General features: G+C 45.8%; 1 protein-coding gene across 6 annotated transcripts in view; it reads left to right on the forward strand.

Moving 5' to 3' along the window:
- Positions 1 to 23,343, forward strand: part of ELMO1 (engulfment and cell motility 1) — a 348,732-nt gene that overhangs the window by 42,243 nt on the left and 283,146 nt on the right. For 5 of the 6 annotated variants that reach the window (XM_014942223.1, XM_014942255.1, XM_014942230.1 and 2 more), the window contains one exon: positions 9,955 to 10,105. In XM_014942223.1, coding sequence (XP_014797709.1) covers positions 10,028 to 10,105 — 78 coding nt within the window. In that variant the 5' untranslated portion in view covers positions 9,955 to 10,027. Of the gene's footprint in view, positions 1 to 9,755; positions 9,850 to 9,954; positions 10,106 to 23,343 lie in introns of those variants that run through there. The other variant, XM_014942246.1, reaches the window with a different exon arrangement.

Raw genomic sequence — 23,343 nt, forward strand, 5'->3', positions numbered from 1 at the left:
GGGGGGGGGGATTCAGAGACTGTATAGTGCTAAAAAGTAAGGGAAATGTGGGGTGTTTTGGCTCTTAGCTGTTTTGATGCACTGATTTCAGTAGGTACAGGAGAGACATGGCTGGTAGGAACAGCTCTGCAGATGGAGTTGCTTTCTGCCGCAAGATTACTGACAGGGGTTTCCTTTTTCCTTCTCTTGTTTTGTTTTTTTTTTTTTTTGTCATCTTTGAAGAGCAGTGTCAGTGCCTGAAGCAAAAAGCCGGTGTCTTCAAAACTTTTGTGTCCTCCTTAAGCTCGTAAATGGTATCCAGGTCTTTCTTTTGCTTCTGATGAGCATGATGAGCATCAGGATCTGCTTATTCACTGTGAGGTGTCAATGTGGTCTCTCTTTTTCACAGTACTTTTCTTTGAGGAGTGATTTCTTTAGAAAATAATTCTGGTTGTTTCAACAGTCAACATCCTGCCTGTACTGTCAGTTAACTTGGTTGTTTCCTTTAGCATTCACGCATCTCTCTTGCCCTCTCTTCCTCCATTTGAGTGCTGACTTCCTGACCGTACCATTAGTTCCTCTCTGTATGTGTCATAAGCTTTGAGAGAGGGAGAAAATCTCTTTTGTTGGTTTTTTTTTTTTTTTTTTTTTTTTTTTTTGTACTGCTGCTTTGTCTTGCTTCTAGAAGGAAGTTCAGGGTATCTCCCATCCTTGAGCTTTATCTTCTTGTCTCTGTTGTCTCCTTTGGCATATAGCCACTCATCATTGCCTTGATTTGGCCTCTGCTGAAGCAAAGCAATAAAGTGTTATCATCTTGACTCAAGGTGCTCTTTTGTGTGTCCTTCCTAGCCCTTTGGTTTATCCAGGCAGCAGGTTAAGTCCCAAATGCCGGAGCCAGATCATGCTGGTGCTGGAAAAAAAAAGGACTGTGACCTTTTGTTATTTCTTTACTCTTAGTTGTATTTTATTCAAGATTGTTTTCCTGAGTCACAGAACTCTTGGTGAGCTTCCTCTGTTTTTCTTCAGCGTGTTTGCAACCAGCCTCTAATAAATTTACTCTGTTTCCAGGCCCATTGGACTCCTTTGGAGTGTGTTCAACTTGAGCATTAAAAAGCTCCCTTCCCCACCCCCAAAAGTAAAAAATTGCGTCCGTCCTTTTGAGTTGTAATATTTAGGATGCTTTATTTTTGTTGTTACTTCACAGTACTAGTTTTCCTTTTTCCTTTCCTCTCCCCTCCAAGTTTCTTCCTGCTGAAAACTTTCATTCTGTCCTTACAAACCTTTAAGAACAGCAGCACCACTGGCTGAAATTAGGGCTTCATCTTTTTCCCATTACTTCCCTCCTGACTCTCAGGTTATGTGAGACTACCCTGAGAGAGAGGAAAAAACCCCACATGTATTCAGCTGGATTTTAAGGGATATTTTTTGCTGCTTGCTTCAGTTTAGAAACATCTGGAGTCCAGCCCAATGATGAGAAACATGTGGAGTCCAGCCCAATGATGGAGTTCACCCCAAGTGAAGTGTCAAGCCCCCATAAACTGTGAAAAGTCTAAGTGGGTTCCAATATTCTATTCAGAACGGCGTTTGATTTTTGTTCTGTACTTGATATCTCCCGTGGTCTTTTAATTCCACATGCTAGGCAGGTACTCAGCACCTTCGAAAAATCATGCTTTTTTTGTAAAGCTTGATAGACCTTACCTCTTGGACTGAAGGGTTATTTGTTGGGGTGGTGGTTGTTGTGGGTTTTGGAGGGGTTTTGGGGTGGAGGGTTTGGGGTTTTTTTTGGTTTTGTTTTTGTTGGTTTTTTTTTCAACTTTTATTTCTTGGAATAGTCCTATGAATACTTGAATTTGGTACTTTCCTGATGTCTAGTTTGAAGAACTCAGATATTAACATCTTTAGTAAACAGAGCGTATTTATCTGAGTGGTATATGAACGTTAATTAAATTGCCACAAAGGCTCAGATACCTTGAATAGCCAAATCCAAGGTTTTAGTCCTCTCTTTTGAATTGGAAACCTGTAACTAGAAGCTCCTTAGTAGGAGTGTGATCTTCCAAGAAGCGGGGGAGTTTAAGTTAAATAAGTACCTGAATTTTTCTGGTATGCTTCCATATGTGCTTTAGAAGCAAAACCAGCCTTCTTGATTGTATTCTGAGTACCTCCAGTCTGTTGTGTTTTCTTCCACCTTTTCGAGCACCCTTCGAAACTGGAGAGAAAAATAGGCTTTTTGAGAGTGCTGCTTTTCAAAGTGGGCCTGTCAATGATAGGGAAATCTCAACCACATAAAATTATTTCTAAGGAGATGAACAACAACTGTGGGAAAGGTAAAAAATACTTGGAATGAAGTTGTGAAGAAAGGTTATGGGTATGTGAGAATGAGACAGGTGATAACCACAGGAATATTCACTGTCTTTCCTGGGCAACTTCACCAGGGGCAGAAACTGTTCTGTACATTTCACACCCAAATGCCTAAAATCTCCTCCAAGACCAGGCTTCCAGGTATTTTGGAGAGGTAAAGTGTGAAAGGTCCAAAGCTCATTTTATCATTATACTAAATGGTGTATTCCTGGGCTAATGATGGATTATTGATCAGGTCCTGGGGGTTCAGCAATCAAAGAAACGTTCCCAGGGGAAGCTAATGGACCCACTCTGAACCATGGAAGTTGGTCGAGCAGGGTCTTCCTGCAGTGTTGGTGGCCACTGCAGAGGGGGCAGCAGCCCCCTTGGGTTGTCTGCTCTCTGAGGTCTCCCCCTCTTCTCCATCACTTAGTAGACTATAGCTCACAGCTCCTGTAGAGCATTATCTTCCATTTAGGTGAGGTGGAGTTCCTGCCACTCAGGTGGCGGAGTTCCTGCCACTCAGGTGGTGGAGTGAGTCTCCTTCTCTGGAGACATTCAAACCCACCTGGATCTGTTCCTGTGCAACCTGCTCTGGGTGGCCCTGCTTTGGCAGGGGGTTGGACTAGATGATCTCCAGAGGTCCCTTCCAACCCCATGTGATTCTGTGATTTGTGGCAAAGCATCAGTGGATTTTACTGATGCGGGTCTTCTGGGCCTTTGACTCCTGCCTAGTTCTGGGATGAATAGCACCGAAGACATTAAAAAAAGTCAAAAAGGCAGCATGAAAAGCCTTTTTATGTCCACAAAGTGTACATCCAGCCCCCGGCTTCTCTGCCCTGCTTTCATTTCTAGCGGAGCTGATAGAGCATGTTTACAGCTCCTTAGACTTGGCTGTTCACTCATGCAGTTTAACTCCAAAAATAACTCTCTTGGGGGGGATATTAATCCAGCGTTGGATTATCTTTCTGAAATGGTTAATCAGCCTTGGTCCCCGAGGGACCTTCCAGCTGAACCGTGCCGCTTTACTTTCCGTTCCCTGGGACGGCGGGAGCCGAGGGGAAGAAGCTGATGAGGTTTGACAAGAAGCAGTTACTTATGTAAGGTCCCGAGCTGAGGGGGGACCTGTGTCCCTCTCCTTCCTCCTCCTCCTCCTCCTGCCGCTGGCCAGGGCTCAGCTCCATCCTGCCTCCTCCCACCCCTCCCCAACAGGCTGCCTTGAAGAAATGCCATAGGAATATGTGCCAGCTCTGTGGGATTCCCACATACGCTGCCCGTTGTCCGGGGAGGAGGCACACACGCTTTGGTTTATTACATTCTCAAATGCACGTGGCGTTCCTTCAGTTGCCTTTTTAATCATTAGCTCCCTCACTCCAGCTATTCATGGGTTGACCTGGCCGCCTGTTGGAAGGTTCCCTCTCTTCTATAAAAGTAAAAAGGAGCTGTTGTAGGCTGCTGTTTCCATGCACGACTGGAACTGCCAGTCACATAACTCCCGTTAGCCTTCGCTTTTTCTACAGAAGAATAGAGGAGTGCAGGAATTTCTTCTGTCTACTGTAAGAACACAGTTTATTTCTTGAGATGTGCTCTGATAGCTGTAAGTTATTTAAAGTACTTTGAGATCCCTGTATGGGAAGCGCCAGGGAATCGCAAAACAAGTTAAGGGAAGAAAAAAGAAAAAGAGTTTCATACACGAATAAAATGCTGTTTTCCACGTGCGATGCAGAGGTAGAAGGGGAAGATTTGATATGTTTTCGCCGAATTAATCCCTCAGAGCCAGGCAGGTATATGGAGAGCTTGTGTGTCTGTGCTGATGTGTTTTTGTATTAAATTTAACATACTTTGATTTCCAACTTGGGTGTTTATTACTCTGATTTTGTAGACTGCTGAAGTATTGCATAGCATGGCTGAAATGCAGAAATATACTGTGTATGGTAATAACAGTAACTTGCAGAATTTGCACTTTAATAGGCTAATCTATCCTAGTTCCGAAAACCCTGTTGATGTAAGAAAGTATAGTCAAGCGATAGGGATGTTTTGATTTATTTTTTTTTTTCTTTCAAATTATAAAATAGTGAGCTGCTCAGCACGGGAGTTGCTTCAACCTACTCCAGGTTGGAGCTGCATAGATGCGTTAGGAAAAATACCGTGAAGTTGCCTTCCTTTTCCTCAGACCCTTCCTCCGCTTCGTACACCCCTGCCCGTGCACGCATCCTGTCACCTTCAGCTTCTGCCTTGAAAAGAAACGTCCCCGGAGGGCTGTGCTGCCATCCAGCGAGACTTGGACAGGCTAGAGGGCTGGGCAAAGAAGAACCTCATGAGGTTCAACAGGGAAAAGTGTAGGGTCCTGCACCTGGGGAAGAAAAATGTCAGGTACCAGTATAGGTTAGGGGTGGACCCGCTAGAGGCAACTACTGAAGAGAAAGATCTAGGGGTCCTGGTGGACAGTAAAATGACAATGAGTAAACAGTGTGCTCTTGCGGCCAGGAAGGCCAATGGTATCTTGGGTTGTATAGGGAAGAGTGTAACCAGCAGGTCAAGGGAGGTCATTCTCCCCCTCTACTCTGCACTGGTGAGGCCATAACTGGAGTACTGTGTCCAGTTCTGGGCTCCCCAGTTCAAGAGGGACAGGGAACTACTGGAGGGAGTCCAGCGTAGGGCTACAAAGATGATTCAAGGATTGGAGCATCTCCCTTATGAGGAGAGACTGAGAGAGCTGGGACTCTTTAGTCTGGAGAAGAGAAGGCTGAGGGGAGACCTTATCAACGCCTACAAGTATCTCAAGGGAGGGTTGAAGGAGGAGGGAGCCAGACTCTTTTCAGTGGTTCCCAGTGAGAGGACGAGGGGCAACGGGCACAAGTTGGAACAGAAGAGGTTCCACTCAAATATGAGGAGAAACTTCTTCACGGTGAGGGTGACAGAGCCCTGGGACAGGCTGCCCAGGGAGGGTGTGGAGTCCCCTTCCTTGGAGATTTTCAAGACCTGCCTTGATGCTCCTGAGTAACATGCTCTGACTAGCTCTAGGCAATCCTGCTTCAGCAGGGGAGTTGGACTAGATGATCTCTATGGTCCCTTCCAACTCTAGAAATTCAGTGAAATTCAGTGAAAAATGAGTTGCAAAGTTGCTCTTGCACGTCAGGGCTGCTCAGATCCCACTGGGAGAGGAAAAGGAATCATGCTTGGGAAAAGTCTGTAATTTAGACCTTTTAGTGACACCCGTATCCTTCCTGCTGCCTGATGGCTGCTGGCGTAACACAGAGCGGTTCTAATCGATTCCAGTTTTTCATTTGCATCACGAGAATTGCTTCTTAAATTGGCAGCTTTTCACACCAGGGATTGTGCCTGCCTTGTCTTTACTGGGCAGTGTCTAACACCCTGTGTACCACCCCAGAATAAATAGTAGGTAATTGGTAATTGCTAGCACTGCAGATTGCAGACATTTTTGTGCAGTCATAATTTTGTGATGACAGTTAAGCATCTATTTCAGCCTAAAAAGAATATTTGTTTCTGGCATTGCCACATTAGGTACAAAGCAAAACTAAATTGTCACCAAATCACAGAATTGTGGGAGTTGGAAGGGACCTCTAGAGCCCATCCAGCCCAACTCCCCTGCCAAAGCAGGGCTGCCCAGAGCACATCACTCAGGAGCATCCAGGTGGGGCTTGAAGATCTCCAGAGGGGACTCCACACCCTCCCTGGGCAGCCTCTGCCAGGGCTCTGCCACCCTCACCCCAAACAAGTTCTTCCTCACATTGGAGTGGAACTTCCCATGGTCCAGCTTGTGCCCGTTGCCCCTCGTCCTGTCACTGGGAACCCCTGAAAAGAGTCCAGCTCCATCCTCCTTCCACCCACCCTTTAGATCCTTGGAAGCATGAAGAAGGTCTCCCCTCAGCCTTCTCTTCTCCAGGCTCAAGAGTCCCAGCTCTCTGTCGTTCCTCATCAGGGAGATGCTCCAATCCTTCCATTGTCTTTGGTGCCCTTTGTTCCTTGACTTCTCTTAAACCATTTGCTTGCTCTCTGTGTGACTCATGAAGATGGACCACAACTTGCTAAAGCACAATAGAGGTTAATGCCCAGGTTTTGTATGTGAGAGTGGAAGTTTTCTCCAAATTTCTTGCTGCATGATGCCGTTTTGCTTTCCTTCTTGTGGCCAGTGGTCGTGAATCAAGGTTTTCTCTCCAGCATTTATTGTAAGCTCTGGAGTTAGCGGAGATGTTGGGCTGTGAGTTACCTTTCCTTTCCCTCTCATGGTGAGAAGTAATGGCACTCTGAGTCGCTTCCCTGTCTTCCCAGTCAAAAGACAGTGTGTTTGCCCATACGTTAGGCAGATTCTGTGGTTTTTGTAGGTCTTCCTTCTCTCTCTAGATATATAGTAGCCTAGGGGTGATTTTGTTTTTTTATGAAAACTGTAGAAGAAACGTGACGGGGAGGAGAATGAAACTGTGGAAAATGAGGACTTTACTCATCTGAAGCAATCCTCAGTCAAGTCTGTCTGGCAGGAGCTGCTGCTGCTGCTCTTTTTTGGCGTTACTGCCAGTAACCTCATGCTCTGGCCGAAGCTTCCAGCATCCCTCCCTCCTGCCAGGGATGCAGGGCCAGGCCGTGGAACGCCGGGAGAGGCCTGTCAGTCAAGCACAGGGTCAGCCAGCTCTGCTTAAGCGCCGTGGGTGGCTTTAATATCAAAACCTCACCAGGCTGAGACTGCTCCTGGGGCTTATTCTGCTGAGGAGGTGGGAAACACCATCACCCTGAGCACGGGAGCAAAAAGGCACTGAAGGTCTCGGGTTCATTTGGCTGTTGAGGTGGATTAACAGCCCGTTGCTGCCAAGGAGTCTGGGCTTCTCCTGCCCCCCTGCCCCAAGTCCATGTTGTGCCACCTCTGGAATCTGTTTGATTTAAATGTGGTAAAAAAACAGATGACCAAAAATCCTGTTTTGCCAGTTGGTTGAGGCAGTGTGAGGTGTCAGGGGAGAAACGGTGGGGACTTTCACAGAATCACGTGGGGTTGGAAGGGACCTCTGGAGATCATCCAGTCCAACCCCCTATCAAAGCAGGTCCACCCAGAGCAGGTTGCACAGGAACATGTCCAGGTGGGTTTAAATGTCTCCAGAGACAGAGACTCCCCCACCTCTCTGGGCAGCCTCTTCCAGGGCTCTGCCACCCTCACAGTGAAGAAGTTCCTCATCATGTTTAGATGGAACTTCTTATGTTCAAGTTTGTGCCCATTCCCTCTTGTCCTGTCCCTGGGCACCACTGAATAAAGACTGGCCCCATCCTCCTGACACCCACCCTTGAAGTATTTATAGGTGTTGATCAGATCCCCCCTCAGCCTTCTCTTCTCCAGACTCAAAAGCCCCAAGTCCCTCAGCCTTTCCTTGTAAGTGAGATGCTCCAGGCATCCGCTTAGGCTCTACCGGGGGGAAAAACCAGCCAAAAAATGAATGTCTGACTATCCTTAATGACCAGCATGCTTTAATGGTGTTTATTTCCTCTCCCTGTAACATCTACCAAACGTAGACAGTGTCGCTTGTGTTTCTCAATCACATTGTTTGGCCTTCCAAGGCGCTTCCTGCAACCTGGTCTTATTTATAGATGGTCCATTGTCTTATTTACTGCCTTGTGCTGCGCTTTATGGTGATGTGTGATCCTGTTGGCATCAGAACTGCCATTGTTGGGGATCAATTGCTGGAGTGTTAAAGTTCTTCAGTCGTTTTTATGGTATGTGTTGAGAATGCCATGTAGAATGTCGCAGAGCTTGCAAACACAGGCAGAATGCCTGGGCATGTTTAGTTTGGAGGAGGCTGAGGGGAGACCTCATTGCCCTCTACAACTACCTAAAAGGAGGGAGTAGAGAGGTGGGGGTTGGCCTCTTCTCCCAAGGGAATAACAACAGGAGCAGAGGAAATGGTCTGAAGTTGGGGCAGGGGAGGTTTAGATGAGATCTTGGGAAGAATGACTTTCCTGAGAGGGTGGTCAGGCCCTGGAACAGCCTGCCCAGGGAGGTGGTGGAGTCACCATCCCTGGAGGGATTTAAGAAACATGTAGACGTGGCTCTTCAGGGCATGCTCTAGTGCCCGAGATTGTTGGGTTGTGTCTGTTTGTGGTTTTATTTTATTTTTTTGTTTGTTTTGTGGTTGGACTTGATGATCTCAAAGGTCCCTTCCAACCATGAATATTCTGTGATTCTGGGACTGAGCCTTGTCGGAGGAGACCAGAGGACACGTGAGAGGAAAAGGAAAGGTAGAGTCATATACATGATGGCTGGCCGAATTCCTGCTTATAAGTAGTATGAGGTGAAGTTACACAATTTTGTGATAAAGGGATGGTTTTGTGATTTTTTTTGTTCTTTTTCCTGTGCCTGTTTGTGCCTTTTGGCTGACTGGTGTATGTACTGTGGGCTCATCTCTTGCCGTAGCTCCTCCAGAGGGTATCTATGCAAACGTGTGTCCATGCTTTCACCGCTTCCTTCCCTTTTCTGCTAAGAAGAAGTGAAACTGTGCCTCTGGGGACTTGTGCAGCTCCTCTCGTGTTGTCAGTGTACGTGATGGTGCTTTGCTGGGTCTGGGCAGAGCGAGACACGCCGCTGTGGGCACAGAGGAGTTGGCAAAGCCAAGCCAGGGAGCTGACAGCCTGGTTGCCCTGTCTGAGACCTGCAGAAGCTTTGCTTCTTCAGTGGTGGTCCTCCTTCCGCCAGGCTGGAAGAGGGGGCTGGTGCGGGAGGTGGGTTTGCAAGCTCCGAGAGGCACTGCATCTGCTTCAGAAATGTTTCGAACTTTGAGCCAAAAGCGAGAGAACTGATATTCTGCCAAACCCCGAGGATTTGGGTTTTTCCCTTTTCCTTTCCTTTCCCTCCCCCAAATTCCCAGCCTGTGCTGTTTGCTGTGAGAGCCTATTGGTACTCACATTCGTGCAGAACTATGACGTTTTCTATAGCTGATTACATCACTGTTAATGTATACTCTATCCTTGTGCATCCCCGTGTCTGAGTTTTACCATAAAGAAGTATTTATATGTGGCTATCTCTGGATCGGTTAGGTGAGGGGGTGTGTGTGTGTGTGTGTGTGTATGTGGAAACTGGTGTGTGTTCTGCCTTCTTCCTGACATCCTGGTTGCTATAGTGCAGTGATCTATTTGTGAACACTCAGAAGATCATTGCTATAGTTAAAAGAAACAGTGTGTTTCCTGGCCATAACTTCCTGGGCAATCTCTTCTCCTGGAGCGTCAGCTTTAACCCATTTGGGCACGTTCCTGGGGACTCCAGGGGTGACACTGTAATGGGAGCTCGCACTAGTTGTCGCTTTTTTTCCTCCTGGCATATTTAAAGAATATTTAAAAATAGTTTCTCTATTTTAAATCGAATGCATGTCTTTTATTCACTGTACATTTCAGTGCTTCAGCCATCTTCCCAGCAGACTGTCAAGCTGTGCAGCGGATTGTGCTGTTGTGTCCTGTGTTTGCTTCTGTAATATGTGCCCTTCTGCTCTTCCACACACACACACACGGTGCTCATCCACCTGCCCAGCCAGGCAAAATGTAGGGAGACGAAGAACGAGTTCTGTCTGAACTGCTGTATGATGATTTTTTAATATTTTTTTTTTAAAATTTTCCTTTTTTTTTTTTTTTTCCTTCTCCCTGCAGGGGTGAATGAGAAGAGACTCTCTGCAGCATTTGGTGTCCGGTTGTACTGGCTCCGAAGCCCGGCGGTGTCGCAATGCCCCCTCCTGCTGATATCGTGAAGGTGGCCATCGAATGGCCAGGTGCCTTCCCCAAGTTAATGGAAATAGATCAAGTAAGTGCCTGTGGCCGTGTGCTCAGCCAGCCCCACGTGTAAATAAGTTCTTCTCTGCACGTGTGTGTCTCCGGATCGCTGTTTACCGAGGTGCACACCTATGTTGCTGTGGTTGCCTGTGTGGGTAAGAAGGTGTTCCTTATAACGGGTGTACCCCTTTTTCCTCTTTTACTGCTTAACCTTCTTGATGTGTTTATCTGGTTTTTTTGGTTTGGTTTTTTTTTTTTTTTTCTTTATTACTTGCTCTTTCTTTTTAACCGGCTGCTTAAATAAGGCATTTACTGCTTGTGCGACCCACTTAACACTTCTGTGCCTTACTTTGTTCAGCCCTAAAATTGCGGTGATGTTGTTACCTCTGGGTGGGAAGTCTTCAGGTTTTTAGTTGGTGCTTTGCATTTGGAGTAGGATCATACTGAATGACTGCAGCAAGTGCGGATTTTGGAACTCGAGTAGTGAGCAGGGAGGCTCTTTGCTGTTTCATACAGGAATCTCAGGGGTCGTCCTATTTAGCTGGTTATTTCTCGTGCCGTGGCCTCACAGACTGGTTGTAGTCGGTGTCCAGAAGCTAAAAAATTCCAAATTATGAATTAAAGACTCTTTGTAGGGAAATTAGGGGGGGAGAGAAGGGGGGGAACAAACCAAATGAAGTTATACAAGTGCTGTGTTTTATGTTCTGGACTTCTCTGTGGTTGTTTTTGTGGCACGTGTATTAACATTAAAAGCAACCTCTCTAGTATTTAACAGCTTACCCATAACATTTGGAAATCATACAGCACCTTACCTGTTCAGAATAATTATTATTTCTGTAAATAGTATGCAGAGCAAGGGAAAGCATTTCATAACGTGCTTTAGACCCCGCGTATCTGGGGACCATGTACATAATAAAGCTCTATTGGAGAGGAGAACATTTGAATTCCTGCTGAAAATGTTTTACTGAAATGAGATCCTAATTTCTTCACGCAGTGCAATTGGTTTCACTTCTAGTTAACCCTTCTGTGGCATATGCCTGGGGAATTCCTGTGTGAACTTTGGAGAAACATGGAACTAGAGGGTGGCTGGAATAACAGCAGGATGATTTGTAGGCGCTGTGAAAGCCCCTTTAGAGGCAAGGGGAGTTCCCAAGCAGTTAGCACTTTGGAGTTTGATTTCCAGACCTGCCAAGCTTTCTCCCATTTCCATTTGCTGAAATTTTTTAGTAACCGTATATCTACAGATACAAATCTCTTGCCTTCTGGAGTGAAGAATGTTTTACTTTCTTCTCCTTATATAACAAATGGTAGACACTGTGTTCAGGGAAGGATGCCTATTAGTCATGATGAACAACAGCTTTCTGCTACCAAGTGCAGTGGGGACAAAACCCAAGAAATATTATGCAGCCTCTTTCCAAGCAGCAGTAAAATAATATCAAAATGATTCCATTTCATTTACAAAACAGCTTAAAGTAACTCTAAAAGAACCCCTCATACCTTATCTGAAAGATTAGCTTATTGTCCCAGAACCTTCTTTTTATTATATAAGATTTAGAGGGGACAAGAAAGATCAATGATGATAATCTTTCTAACCTATATAATTCTATGGTTCTATGACTTACGTTGGATAGAACTCTTCCAGCCCAGCCTGCCAAGTTGTCTGCAGCCTTCCTCGTGCCACTTTCTGGGGAGGAGGAGGAGGTAAAAGAGGGGAAAATAAGGTTGAAAGGGAAAAGGTTAACAGCAGCCTGCTCCTGATTCAGGGGGAAACAGAGGAATGAAGTTTGAGGGCTTCATCCCTCACCTTTCTGACATGGAAGATACAGATGTGGTGATAAGAAATGCAGATGGGATCCCTTCCTAATACCCATCCACGCAAAGCCCCATGTTGGGCTTTCTCAGGGGTGGGAGCAGTGGGGGAGCCAACCCCGAAAACATACAGGATGCCAGGTGCTTTTAACCACACAGCCCTGCCTTTGGTCCACTTAATACTAACCTTGCCCAGTCTCTTTCCTTTAAAACATCCCTTTAGTTGAAGGGCTGTAGTGGAGGAGATGATCCATGCCTCAGCTGTCAGAGATGATAAAGGGGAGGAGGGACAAGGAAGGCAGAAAAGAGAAATGACTTGCCCATTGACCAGACTTTGCAGTCAGTGCCTGTCTCCCAGGTGGGTTCTGCTCATTCAAGCACCACTTGGGATATACTCAGAAAATCCCCAAAACTTTGCCTTACCCGTTTCCTCCCTCTCTGATCCCTTACCAGCAAGAACAGTATTTAAAAGAACAGCACTGTATTATTGCTTTAAAAAGAACAAAAAAAAACCCAAAACCCATCCTCGCTGTAGCGCAGCACAAGTTCTTTATCTCTCAGGGTACTGAGACTATTCCAAATGTTGAAGTACAAATATCCATGGAAAAGATTAAAGGCAAATCTCAAATGTTGGGGGGGGGGTGGGGTTTAGGTTGCTTGCTGTATGTGCTTGGTAGCATTTATTTATATTCAGTTGCACAGTATCCCAGTTCACCTGCTGTGTACATGCATATTTTGCTTTGCGATGCAGAGAAGACAGTATTTTTCAAAATAAGAAAACGTCACTGTGAAGCCACGGTGATTGACAGTGGTGTACTGGAATGTGCTGGGCTTGAAAAGAGCTCATTTTTTTTCCACCAAATATTATTAAACTTTTCATTAAAAACCTCCCTTTCAGGCACATGCCATCTGACAACCTGGACTTCATGAAGCAGAGCTTTTTCTAGTTGGTGCTTCCCACTACGTTTCTGTAGGTTTGTCAGGGTGCATCAGTGGCAAGTTTAACTTTAATCATACCAAATTAGTATCACTGAGTTAGAGAGACTCTTTGCCTGCACAATTAATATATAATCAGGTGTTTTCCAGAACTGCCCTCAGTGCCTAACCTTTCTTCTCATTCATTGAAATGTACTATTTGATGTTAGGGTTTTACAACTGCTTTTTTCCTGGGAAGTTGCTTTAAACAAGGAGGGCAAAACTGCCTTTTGCCTTTACTTTATTGCCCTCTCTCTTACCAGGTGGTGACTAATTAAGTTGGAATACACCTGGCAACTGGCTGTTGCCTGTATGTGCTAAAGCTGATTTTAAAGCATATGCAAGCTATGTACTTTTTTTGCTTTCTCCTTGAGAGATGAACTTTACTGAATTTAGTTTACTCTTTTTCAGAATACTTTGGCTTTTTATTTGGCTTTCCCCCCGTTTCCATCACTTTCCTCAATTATAAATTTGAAAAAAAACCCCAAACTACTAGACTCTTCCTCCCTGTAAAAATCCCTACTGGCAATATTAGTAATGTGGTAAAAATTAATTTTTAATTAAAAGATTTGATTATGACTTTAAGACCTGAGTATAGGGGTGATCTTCCACTTTTGAGTCTTCCTGTGACAGGATCATGGGAAGCTATGAGGTTGGAAGGGACCTCTGGAGATCATCTCCTCCAACCCCCTGCCAGAGCAGGTCCACCCAGAGCAGGTCCCACAGGAACATGTCCAGGGAGGGTTTGAATGTCTCCAGAGAAGGAGACTCCACCACCCCCCTGGGCAGCCTCTGCCAGGGCTCTGCCACCCTCAAAGTGAAGAAGTTCCTCCTCATGTTTAGGTGGAACTTCTTATGTTCCAGTTTGTGCCTGTTTCCTCTTGTCCTGTCATGTAAGGGGAGGAATAGAAATGGGTTAGTGTCTGAATTTTCTTTGGGATCTTTTTGTGTACTTTTTAGAGGTGCAGTTTGGGAAAGAAATGAGTGGTAGATGCTGACTGCCTGTTATCTTCTTCTCCTGATCTTTTGACTGATTATTCTGGCAGATGTTAAGAATAAGGGCTCTGTAGAGGTGAACCAGGACGCTGGCTGCTCTATCCTGTCTTCTCTTTATTTGTCCCAGAAATAGCCATTTCATAAGACGGTGTTATTTCTTGTGTTCAGATGGGAATTTGCATGCTTTGATTTATGCCTGTTATGTATAACTCATTCTCAACTTTTGGGTCTTTTTTTTACAGCACAAATTATTTTAGGTAAGCCAGTGCTGGGTTTAGGTTACCTGGATACTTGTTTCTGTGGATTTACAGCTTCACTGTTGCTGCTGCTGGGGAAGCAGCATCCAGGAGAGGCACAAGATGGATATTTGGGAACAATAACTACTTTCCATTACCCCATTCAAATCCACTCTTGTATATTAACACAAGCTGTTAATAAAAAACTAAAAACCAGATTTCTCTAAACTTGGGGATGGACTTTCTCACCATTGGAGGAAACACTATTCCTATAGAAGGGAATGGTTTGTAATTAAAACTTGGCTGTACAGTCTCTTCCTACAGGTTCACTTTTATCTATGAGATCATTAAATATAGATTAAATTAGCAGATGTGAATCTTGACTTTAGCCAAAAAAAAAAGGAGGGGGAAAAAAAACCCACAAAAAGAAAAGGGCTCTGTTTTCATTTCTGATCACAAATCTGTGAGTAAAATTTACAGGAGCACTCTTAAATGACAATTTCATATTAACACAGTGCAGTGCAACACATGGGAGGAACCATTACATTACATGGGAGGCTGCTTCACATTAATTCTTTCTCTAAGGTTTAGATTTAGTCAGCAAATTTATCTTTTAAGAGTGTCTTCAAGTTTTCTCTTCAGCCTGTGTATGCTATAAATGTCTTTTTAATTGTTCGGGTTTTTTTTTAATTCAGGGAAGTCATTTCTCTTTTTAAAGGGAACTTTCAAATCATTTTGGGTTTCAGACCTAAGCCTGGACCCTTGGGGATTGTAAATTGATTGAGTGAAGTGTTTCTCAAACTGGGGAGGAAAGTAGTTCACAAAGGGATTGTGAGATGCTTAATTAGTGAAAAGAAAGTAGCGTGTGGCTTCTGCCGTGTGCGTGTGGACTAAGAATAGCTGTAGTTTCTGCAAGTGCTGTCACTAGTAATAGCAGTGTACTGATAACCATCCCAGCACCGGGAGTCTAAACGTGTGCAGTATTAATTAGCACCAGCGTCGTTCAGGTGGTGAAGAAGAAAGAGATATGGACTCGCTGTTCCATAAAGTGTCAGTCCCTGCACTTAATTCCAGTTCCCTCCAAATCGAGGGGTTTAGTGGTGAAGGGACGAAGGAAGAGAGAGGCTCTTCTCTCCTTCCCATAAACCTTCAAAATCATATGAATTCCTATCCAAAAAGTGTCATTATATTGCAGTAGCTGGAGCCACCGATGCTTTTGGGTATGAATATTGTGAAGATTTCCAATGTTATTGCACACTTAAAATTTAAAGTATTTAAGGGAAATGTCAGTGCCTTTAACAGCTGACAAGATCTCAGTTGCTTGAGGATAAGAGGACTAGGGAGCAGCTCAAGGGAGGTGTGGGGAATAAATCTTACACTAATTTATGAAAGTGTTCCCTGCCTGAAGTTACAGAATCGTGGAATCATAGAATTGTCCAGGTTGGAAGGGACCTTTAAGATCATTGAGTCCAACCATCAACCCAACTCTGATAAAAAACCATCACTAAACCATGTCTCTAAGCACTAGGTCAACCCGGCTTTTCAATCCCTCCAGGGATGGGGCCTCAACCACTGCCCTGGGCAGCCCAGGCCAATGTGCAATAACCCTTTCCGTGGAAACACTTTTCCTACTCTCTAATCTGAACCTCCCCTGGCACAACTTGAGGCCATTTCCTCTTGTCCCATGGCCTGTTCCTTGGGAGAAGAGACCGACCCCCCCCCTGGCTACACCCTCCTTTCAGGGAGTTGGAGAGAGCCAGAAGGTCTCCCCTCAGCCTCCTTTTCTCCAGGCTCAACACCCCCAGCTCCCTCAGCCTCTCCTCACAGGACTTGTGCTCCACACCCCTCACCAGCTCCCTTGCCCTTCTCTGGACCCGCTCCAGCCCCTCAAGGTCTTTTTTGTGGGAAGGGGCCCCAAACTGGGCACAGCCCTCGAGGTGGGGCCTCCCCAGTGCCCAGTCCAGGGACTGTGAGCGAGTTGGGAGCAGCAGCAGCAGCTCCTTTCTGTCTGGTCAGAGGAGGGAGTTGGTGCTTGAGGCTGGCTACTGAAAGGAGGACCTTGATTGCTTCTGATGGGAAATGTAGCCCAAGGCAGATGAGCTAAAAGGTGTCCAGGTTTCCAAAAAGATTGCAAAACCCTCGGCTGGCTTAAGCTACTTTGCTAAAGGTCAGGCTTTCAGGTGTTAAAGAGATGGTAACAATAATTTAATGAGTTTTACTGCTCCTTGCTGTACCTGTCAGTTTTTCAGCTTCACAAAACTGAAGATGAAACTGTTCATAAAGCAGGTACTGCCCAGCATCTAAGCAGAGGGAAAATATTTAACATTTTTATAATCCTTTCTGGTTTGTTACCATCAGGGATTATTAACAGAGCTGGTAAGGAAATCACATCCACTAATTTAATGTGCCATTTTCTTTGTTGCACTAATGAAAGGTCTCAATTTTTTTTTTAAATAGCACTTTGTTAGCATAATGAACGAATCATTGTTAATTACAATGGGTGTTGAAAAATATGATTTCTTTTCTTAGAGGACTGTGGGGTTGGAGTAGTCCTCCTCAGAGCTCTGGTTCTTTGCTGTGGTGACACCCAGCCATCCTGGATAAAACAGCACATTAAGTTTTATGAGTCTGGATCGTCCAAAGTCACATTCCTACTGCTTGGTTGGAGTTCTTCAAGGCTGCAAATGGACATCCCATGATGCGTGGCTGGTTCTTCATCACTGAAAAATACATACAAATTGTCTTGTACTGTTGAATAAAGAGATGCCCAGCAAAGATTGCTGGATTGAAGAGGCAATAGCTGTGAAAGAAGAGTTAGAAGTTGCAAAAGGAATTGGGGGAAAAAGAAATAGAAATATTTAGTGTGTTACAGTCTAACGGATGCTGTTTATGCTTTCTACTTGCTGGTGTCAAGCTGAGCCACCTAACCCTCTTTTTGTGCTCTGTAAATGGCTGCAGGACCAAGCTACGATTGTACTGCTCCTCTCCTTTTCTATAAAATCCTGGATTTCTGTCAGGAATTGTGTTCCTGGTAGAACCATGGTGCCTTGGACTCTTAGGGCTATGGAGATGATGAGGGGCTTGGAGCATCTTTTTTACAAGGAGAGGCTGAGGGACTTGAGTCCTTCTAGACTGGAAAAGAGAAGACTGAGGGGAATCTGATCAACCCCTATAAATACTTCAAGGGTGGGTGTCAGGAGGATGGGGCCAGTCTTTTTCCAGTGGTGCCCAGGGACAGGACAAGAGGGAACAGGCACAAACTGGAACATAAGAAGTTCCACCTAAACATGGTGAGGATCTTCTTCACTGTGAGGGTGGCAGAGCCCTGGCAGAGGCTGCCCAGGGAGGTGGTGGAGTCTCCTTCTCTGGAGACATTCAAACCCCACCTGGACACGTTTCTGTGCAACCTGCTCTGGGTGGACCTGCTTTGGCAGGGGGTTGGACTAGATGATCTCCAGAGGTCCCTTCCAACCCCATAGCATTCTGTGTGATTCTGTGTCTTCTACTTGAGGAAACATGAGTTAAATGCAGCAGATAATTAAATATTTTTTTCATAGAACCGTAAATAGAGCCAGGGGACACTTGAGGTCCTGCAGAAATAGTGTCCCTGCGTTCCTGAGCTCACACTTAAAGGATGTTCAGGAAATAATAGTTTATGAAAGAGAAATATCGCAGAGGAGGAGGGTTGATTTATTGTTTATTTTTCTGGCTCTGATTTGTTAGCCCCATAGTGCTAGCCAGAACCTCCCCATTGGAGTCTGAATTTTGCTGCCTGCCACTAACGGTGTTCTCAAGATGAAGGCTGCACGTGATTGTAAGTTTGTTGCATCCACAAAAATTTTTAAGAAACGGCAGGAAGCCTCACCCCTTCAGAGTTAATTCTGCTATATTTAACGGAAATGTTTAATGATGAGATTCCTGGAGTTACGCACCAAATGAAGAAATTACAAGGTACTTTATTCACATTCTGGCCAGCTGGACTACCCAGGAGCACTTTATGATTCAATTATATTCTCCTTCTAGCACTCCAAGATTGTAGTACAGAAGAGACTAATACTAAAAATCCCACAGTATAAATTTTTATGTGCCTTCACGTAGAGACTTTTCTGCCCTGGTAGGCCAGCAGCGTGTCAGTCCTGAGCTGTGGGTTTGAGGTTTCTTCATTCAGCTTTCAAAGGTACCCTCACCTAATAAAGTGGTTGTGTGAAGAGCCACATCTTAAAGCCCTGCTTTGTATTTTAAGCTGTATTTTTGCTGTATTTTAAATCTGTGGTGGGAGTATGTTGCATGCGAACATGCTCTAATCCACAGCTGTAGGTCCCTAGAGGTTTTATAACTCTTCACTACTCTTGACTGGGAGTTTTTTGGGGTTCCTGTTTGTGAAGGACTTGAGGAATCAGAGAATGGTATGGCTTGTTGAGATACTGGATGTGGAGTAAGAAGTTTCTGTACTTTTCTGTTGGTTTGGGGTTTTTTTTTTAATAATGTTATGTTTCACTGCTTCTTTGTCGTGCAGTCACTCTAACATCCTAAACAGGGTCTGTGGGGCAATTCTGAGATCCAGTGAAACGCAGATGTAGGAATGAGGATGTCTTTGGGGGAGCGGAGGGAGTAATTGAGGAGGCTGCAGCTGAGACAGTGAAGGGGCAGAGGACATAGAATCATAGAATTGTCCAGGTTGGAAGGGACCTTTCAGATCATCTCATCCAACCATCAACTGAACTCTGATAAAACCCATCACTAAACCATGTCTCTAAGCACTAGGTCAACCCGGCTTTTCAATCCCTCCAGGGATGGGGCCTCAACCACTGCCCTGGGCAGCCCAGTCCAAGGCTTAAGAACCCTTTCCATGGAAACACTTTCCCTAGTCTCCAGTCTGAACCTCCCCTGGGGCAACTTGAGGCCATTTCCTCTTGTCCCATGGCCTGTTCCTTGGGAGAAGAGACCGACCCCCCCTGGCTACACCCTCCTTTCAGGGAGTTGGAGAGAGCCAGAAGGTCTCCCCTCAGCCTCCTTTTCTCCAGGCTCAACACCCCCAGCTCCCTCAGCCTCTCCTCACAAGACTTGTGCTCCAGACCCCTCACCAGCTTGGTGGCTCTCTTCTGGACCCGCTCCAGCCCCTCAATGTCTTTTTGTGGGAAGGGGCCCAAAACTTTGGCCTTTCTAATTTTCTCCCCACAATAGCCTTACAACATCTTTGTAGCCTTCCTGAGTGGGCTGCCCCTTCTTCTAAAGCCTATAAACTCTCCTTTTTTTTTTCCCCTGAGTTGCAACCACGTCTCTCTGTTCAGCCAGGCTAGTCTTTCCCCCCGACAGCTTGCTTTTTGGCACACAAACACCTGGGTTTCCCCAAGTCTTGTGGGCTCTGCAGAACCCCAACTACTGTGTTCATACTCAAGTTTTTCTACTGACATATTAAACTGAGCCAAGAAAAGCTCTGCCTGGTGAGCAGGCTGCACTCACTGAGGGTTTTGCCTGTTGGCTCTGGGCAGGTCTGGTCTCAGTGATACTCCATCGTAGTGGATGGAGAGAGTTGATTCCCAGAGGGGTTCAGAGCAGGTTGAGGAGGCTCCAAAGCTCTCCAGTACCTCCTGCTTACAGGAGAGAAGACCTTGCTTCTCGCATCATGAGAAACCAGTGGTGAAGTAGTTAGTCAAGGACCCAGGTGTCTCGGCATCTGGTGTTTGCCACCGTGTGGTCCTGCTTCTGTTTCTGTAGCCCCTGGTGTATGACAGTAACAGATGAAGCCTCCACTGACTGTGAAAAGAGATGTTTTTCTGGTTTTTGGTAGTGATAAAAATGACTTTTGCATGAAAAGATTTGTTGGTAGGAATAGTATCATTAATTATAGACAGAATGGTGTATTTACTGGCTTGAGACTGTTTTTTGACAGATGCACAGATCAGCAGCAGAACTTCTTTTTTTGTTTTGTTTTAATGCTAAGTGTTTTCCACTAACAGATGTGCTGCATCTGCTGTTTTTCTGTGATAGGCTTAATGACAGCAAGGGTTAAGGGTTTTCTTGTTACTTCTGTGATTAAAAGGTATCAGCCCGGGAAAGTGATATCCCAATGATTGTTAAAAAGACAAAACCAAAAAACTCAACCTAGCAAACAACAAAAAAACCCCTGAAACCCAGAATAGAAAAAGCAATGAATCTCTGCTTGTCATTTGAAAAGGAAAGATATTCAGCCTTGGCCTAAAAGAAACCTTTCTACAATTCCCTGGCATAGCACAATCAAAGTCTATCTGAGCTGCATGTATAATACAGGTTTTTAACCAGATTTAGACTTCTGTCCTCTTTACAGTTCACATACACACACACACTTGCTCTTTGATTTGGAAGTGCTTTAAACCCAGGTTAGCCTTCTGGTGGCTTGAACTGGAGCTAGGGCTTGGTCAGCACTGGTGTATTGAATGTTATTAGATTTCTTTTGCTCATCCCACCATTTCCCTGGAGCAGCACAGTGGCCTGGACTCACCCAGCCTACACTCTTACACGCCTGTGCTTAATGCTTCCTGGTGACTGTTAACTCTGTAGAATCATAGAATTGTCCAGGTTGGAAGGGACCTTTCAGATCATCCAGTCCAACCATCAACTGAACTCTGATCAAAACCATCACTAAACCATGTCTCTAAGCACTGGGTCAACCCGGCTTTTCAGTCCCTCCAGGGATGGGGCCTCAACCACTGCCCTGGGCAGCCCATCCCAATGTGCAATAACCCTTTCCGTGGAAACATTTTCCCTGATCTCCAATCTGACCCTCCCCTGGCACAACTTGAGGCCATTTCCTCTTGTCCCATGGCCTGTTCCTTGGGAGAAGAGACCGACCCCCCCCGGCTACACCCTCCTTTCAAGGAGTTGGAGAGAGCCAGAAGGTCTCCCCTCAGCCTCCTTTTCTCCAGGCTCAACACCCCCAGCTCCCTCAGCCTCTCCTCACAAGACTTGTTCTCCAGACCCCTCACCAGCTCCGTTGCCCTAAATCGGTCCCAATGGGGACTCCAAGGTGTAAATGGCATGAAAGGATGAAACTGGTGAGGAAATTGGAGTGTGAATTCTCAGTCTGTGTTCTGTGAGATGCTTTAGAAGCTCTACAAGTATTGCACAAGTAGCAAGGGCAGGTACTCAAGAAGACAGAAGTTAAGGGTCTGTGTCTTAGCACGCAAAACTCAGAGGATTGACCTGAGACACGTACAGGTGAGCACACAAGTGGTGAGTAGGTATTAGCCAGCCTCTCCTTGTACAACCAGTCAGTGCAGAGAAAGCTTTACCTGGTCTGTAAAGTCACATCAGCTCTAGTGCTGCCTATATTTGGTGTCAATGGCAGGATTCTCCCCGTGTGTGCAGATCAATAAGTCACAAGGCCATAATGCCCCATTATTGTTTCCTGCTGGATTCCGGATATCGATTTAACCTCTATCCTAGGAAAATACTTTGATACGAACTGGTCTGTTCAGTGCAGATGGCTGTGATACGTTAGCTGAAGGGGTTGTCTCCTGTAGGGAGCATAGGATTTACTTTGATCTGTGTTATTTCATGCATTAAAGCTACAGCTTGATCTTCTTAGAGCTTTAAATGAGCACCTCAGCGTGTGTAAAAGCACACTTCAATCTTACTACTGTAGGGGAGGACATAGAGGCAAAACCCCAAAACTAAAATGCATTAGCACAAAGTATTCATTTCGATGAAGAAAAAACTTGGAAATATTTTTGGACTGTCTGATTGTAAGGAATTGGTTGAAGTACGTTGACACATCAGGTGAATTTTCAGAACTGTAAATGCAGCAAAGATACTGTGTAGATTTCCATAAACATAATTTTATGAAGGTTAAAATAACAAAACCATCAAGTCCATTCTCTTTGACATCAGGTAAATAATGACAGCAAGGGTGGGGGTGGGGGGGGCGGAAAAAAGTGTCTTTGAATGGCCTGCTGGGAGGATTTACTCTGCAGAGAACCATCTTTCATGGTTTGTAAAGTAAAAAAAAAAATATAGTAGCTCACTTTTGTGTGACTTCTGGTGCTGCTACATTCCTGTAGGTGTCCTGTCACTGAAGTGTAGACAGGTCTGTGACAGCCTGCAATGGCAGGACTGAGAAGAGATGCTGGCCAGGGCTGGGAGCTGGCTAGGAAGGGGCTGTGGGAGCTGGTCGCTCACCCACCTATCACCCCTGGAGCAAAGAAGTGTTTTGTTGTCACCGAGGCCTGGCTGTGTGTGGGCAGGGTGGCCCGAGTGCCACCACAGGCCGTGCTGCTCACCAGAGCCTTCCCTCAGTCCACGCTGGCCAGATTGCAGAGGAGGGGGGGGGGTGGTCGCATCACCCCTTTTTCAGCCACATCCCCCCTGCAGCTGTGAACAGGGTGATGGTGACAATTTGTCTCCTTAGTTGGGGAAAGAATTTTGTTTGGAGACTTAATGGGTAGAGGGAGTGCAGCCCAAGGGATGATTAGGAGCAGCAGCTTGTTACAGAATCAGGGAATCGTCATGGTTGGAAAGGACCTCTGAGTTCACAGAGTCCAACCACACACACACACACAGCTCCACACAATCTTGTCCAGTAGAGCATGCCCTGAAGTGCCACATCTACATGTTTCCTAAATACCTCCAGAGAAGGAGACTCCACCACCTCCAGGGCTCTGCCACCCTCACAGGAAAGAAGTTCCTCCTCATGTTTAGATAGAACTTCTTATGTTCCAGTTTGTGCCTGTTGTCCTGTCCCTGGGCACCACTGAAAAAAGACTATAGTGCCTGTTCCCTCTTGTCCCATGAAAAAAGACTGGCCCCATCCTCCTGACACCCACCCTTGAAGTATTTGTAGGCATTGATCAGATCCCCCCTCAGCCTTCTCTTCTCCAGACTAAACAGACCCAAGTCCCTCAGCCTTTCTTCCTAAGAGAGATGCTCCAGGCCCCTCATCATCTTTGTAGCCCTCTGCTGTCCCCTCTCCAGCAGTTCCCTGTCCTTCTTGAACTGGGGAGCCCAGAACTGGTCCCAGTGCTCCAGATGGGGCCTCATGAGGGCAGAGCAGAGGGGCAGGATGACCTCCCTCCACCTGCTGGCCGCGGTCTTCTTGATGCCCCCCAGGATGCCATTGGCCACCTTGGCCACCAGGGCCCATTGCTGGCTCATGGTCATCCTGCTGTCCACCAGGACTCCCAGGTCTTTCTCCTCAGAGCTGCTCTCCAGCAGGTCAGCCCCAACCTGTCCTGGTGCAGGGGGTTATTCCTCCCCAGGTGCAGCATCCTACACTTGC

The sequence above is a fragment of the Calidris pugnax genome, unplaced genomic scaffold, assembly GCF_001431845.1.
Source record: "Calidris pugnax isolate Ruff unplaced genomic scaffold, ASM143184v1 scaffold23, whole genome shotgun sequence".
Lineage (NCBI taxonomy): Eukaryota > Metazoa > Chordata > Aves > Charadriiformes > Scolopacidae > Calidris > Calidris pugnax.